Source organism: Cyprinodon variegatus, unplaced genomic scaffold, assembly GCF_000732505.1.
Source record: "Cyprinodon variegatus isolate N-32 unplaced genomic scaffold, C_variegatus-1.0 Scaffold1704, whole genome shotgun sequence".
NCBI lineage: Eukaryota > Metazoa > Chordata > Actinopteri > Cyprinodontiformes > Cyprinodontidae > Cyprinodon > Cyprinodon variegatus.
In genome coordinates this window covers 86,739-90,212 of record NW_015152157.1, presented here as the reverse complement: position 1 = coordinate 90,212, position 3,474 = coordinate 86,739, and the positions used below count along the sequence as shown (strand labels likewise).

The following is a 3,474-nucleotide window of genomic DNA, read 5'->3' as shown; positions in this document are numbered from 1 at the left end:
CCGAATCCCTTATTTCTGAATCTTTATTTTTGTCTCTGTACCAGCTAGACCCGGGATCGGTCTACTGAAACAACACTTAATGTACGATCTAATGGATGAACATGTTAAATGTATTTAAGAATAAGGAAAATACACATTAATCCTTTAACCCACTAACTTGATTATAGAATAGAATATCTCTCTGACATCTTAAATGCCTTAGATATTCTTGCACTTAATCAAAACCTAAATGATCTCCTCAGCTTGTGCAGCGGCGCCGCCTCAGCCGTGCAGCGATGGTGTTTGTGTTGCAGGCTGTCGTCAAACTGCAGTTATTTCTTGTTTATTAGACAGAAGTGGGTCGTCTTTGTTCATGGCTGCCTGTGAAATGCTGGAAGCTCCATACTGAGCCAGAATATATGTTCATTTAATGTGGAGCAGCAGAGATGTTGTTAAATCCCTCCCACACAGAGATCCCTTATAGGGCTGATGTTTCCACACAAATTACTGCCCTGCTCTTTAAAACACATTTATTTCATCTACAGCCTCGTCCATCAACTTCTATCTATCTTTTGTTATTGAACCTTTTTTTCCTGGATAACCTCACTGAGACAGAACCTCATCCTCAGAACAAACCTGCTCTAAATACAAGATTTCTCCAGTTTTGTAACCTAATTACAGGCTAATCCATTTAAAACACGGGTGGAGAGCCTAAAACGGAGATGACTGTAGACTCATTTCCTGCTAATATTGGCCAAAGGCACACCAAACATTTGCTGTAAGCATCATCGTCTCTTTTGATTCCTAGTTTAGGGGCAGAATCTGTGAAAAATTGAGAAATTAAAGGAGATGAAGTTTCAGATTTTGAAGTGAACATTTAAAACCAAGGATAATTCCTGCCCTGAATATTACGGTCATAGCGCTGAGTATTAGGGCAAGAATGTAGATTTTTATTTTTTTTTTTAATAAGAGAATAAGTCAAAACATTATCACAATAAAGTCATGAGATATTATGCTTTTATTCTCATAATTTTACAAATTTATTATTGTAATTTTATGACTAAAAAATCTCTAACCTGCTAATGCTCCATCATATAACATAAACACATACAGTAAAATCTGTAAACCAGTTATTTATTATGTTTATAGCTGTTAATTGTGTTCTTTATGTCTTCCAAAGAAGTGTAATGATCATGTTTCCATCTAAAAGGTCTCATTGCAGTTATCTTCCAGCAGGTATTAGTAACTGAATGATGAAGTTCTGCGTGTTTATGTCTTGGCAGTATGCGGTGACGTTCACGGACAGTTTTTCGACCTCATGAAGCTGTTTGAAGTGGGCGGATCACCCAGTAACACGCGGTACCTCTTCCTCGGTGACTACGTGGATCGAGGCTACTTCAGCATCGAGGTAAGCTGTTGCTGCAACCGACCCACAGTGAGGAGGTCTGCAGGCGTAATCAAACACTTTAACCGTCGGTGAGGTGAATGTGCATGAATCTAATCACCAGTTGGCCTGTTTTGGTTCTTCTTTAATCATTTACATTTAAAAATGTTCTATACCGGGGCTAACCAATTAAAAATCATCGGGGTACGAATAAAGAAAATCATCAACCAGTAAAGGTCCGGAAACATTTTTATTATAATCTGTTACTTTAAACAGAATTTAACACTGAAATAAAACAAGGTTTTTACGCATCCATGTTTTATATTGACTTTTTAAATAAAAAGTATAAAAGATAGAAAGTTTTTACATTTTAAAATCAAAATTATTTTTGAAGTAGAGAACAACAATCGTTCAGTTTGGTATATAGACAATTTCCTGACTCACTTTTTTTTATGAAACACCTGAACTGAGTGTTTGTTATTGTTTTTTTTCTGTCTTAATGAGAGCAGAGGGCTTTACACTCGGGTTTGAATGGAGACAAAGTAGCAGCAGCAGCAACCCAGACTGACAGCTCATTGGTTAATTTCGATCACGTGCAGCCTGGAGCCGGACGCTCCCCAGGGCTTTACCGTATTAACAGGAGAAGAGGAGCAAGTGACGTGAAGACACTGTCGTCAGACAACTTGCAGTAATTAATAAATGTTTTAAATCGGGTTGGGTCCGCATCTGGTCCGCTAATCCATGACCTCTGTTATAAAGTCTTCCAGCTGCTGGGAGGAAGGATCTGTGATAACGCTCCCTGGTGCATTTAAGGTGCAGCAGGCTGCCACTGAAGGAGCTCTCCAGTTCAGCACCAGCTTCATGCATGGGGGGGGAGACATTATCCAACAGAGATGTTCATTTATTTAGGATCCGTCTGTTTCTCACCTCCTGCACTGAGTCCAGAGGGCATCCAATCACAGCTGATCTTCCTGATCAGCTGATCCAGCCGCTTCCTCTCAGCTCCAGATAAGCCACTGCTCCGACAGACAGCTCTATAGAAGATGGCTGATGCTACAGCAGTCATAGAAGGTCTTCAGGAGCGCTCCTAAAGACCTCAGTCTCCTCAGCAGGAATAGTCTGCTCTGACCTTCCTGATCCAGAGCCTCAGTGTTGGGAGTCCAGTCCAGTGTTTATACTGAGAGTTCTGCAGAAATCACTGCCTGGATGGCGTTTCCGTCTCCCTGACAGATCCTTCATCAGCTTCTCTGATTGGTTGAAACGATCGTCTAGCTACAAAAGTTCTGATTTTCAACTTCTGGCGTCTACGGCGTTGAAACGTGCCAAAGCTCCTCCTGACATTGACCTTTGTAGAATCTGCATGTGAACCAGCTGACGCTCAAAACATGTTACCTCTGATGTGGTGTGTAGCGCTCAGGGCTGCGGGGTTCAACGAGGAGTTCCTGTAACTCTGTGGGGTCACATTACTTGAATCAGTTTTTCTCTTATTTTTTGTTGTTGACTTTTGTTCTCTGTTTCAGTAAAATAACTTGATCAAGTCTTTTTTAGCATTCTACGGTACAAATTAGGTGATATAATTATGTATGGTTTGTCCTCATATCATATCGGGTTCTTAAAGGGCCAGTCACATCTTGCCGAATTATCCAGCGTCTGCCTGACATCCACTGAACTGGCATACACTGAACTTTCTATGTATTTTTTTTTCAATTTTGGGCGTATACATAGAGTATTCATAATGAGTCCAGAACTTATGACCAACGACAGTCTAACTTATGCATAACACACAGCAGCGTAATGCCCATGAAATGATGCACAAGCCAGTGTCCTGAGGGGGGCAGCGACGCGCCTGGAGGCGCCTGGCCTGCAGAAAAAGATTAATTCGATTGCAATATGAACCTGCTGCTGTTTACCGCCTGCCAAAAAAATAAAAAGAAAGAAAGAAGGTTTTTGGTGGCAGCTGATTGAGCATCATGTCTGCTAGGAAGTGTGTTGGTGGTTTTGCGTGAACGCAGGGAGGATCCATCACTCACCTTCTGGCTCACCCTATGATGGGGATGAAGTCTGGAGGAGAACTGACGGTTTCCTCCTGTGAACCCCCTTTATACCAAAAC

General features: G+C 41.3%; 1 protein-coding gene across 3 annotated transcripts in view; it reads left to right on the top strand.

The window, feature by feature from the left end:
* LOC107104349 (serine/threonine-protein phosphatase 2B catalytic subunit gamma isoform-like) overlaps positions 1–3,474 on the top strand; it is a 55,545-nt gene that overhangs the window by 12,465 nt on the left and 39,606 nt on the right. For all 3 annotated transcript variants that reach the window (XM_015404340.1, XM_015404339.1, XM_015404338.1), the window contains exon 2: positions 1,263–1,387. In XM_015404340.1, coding sequence (XP_015259826.1) covers positions 1,263–1,387 — 125 coding nt within the window. The remainder of the gene's footprint in view (positions 1–1,262; positions 1,388–3,474) is intronic.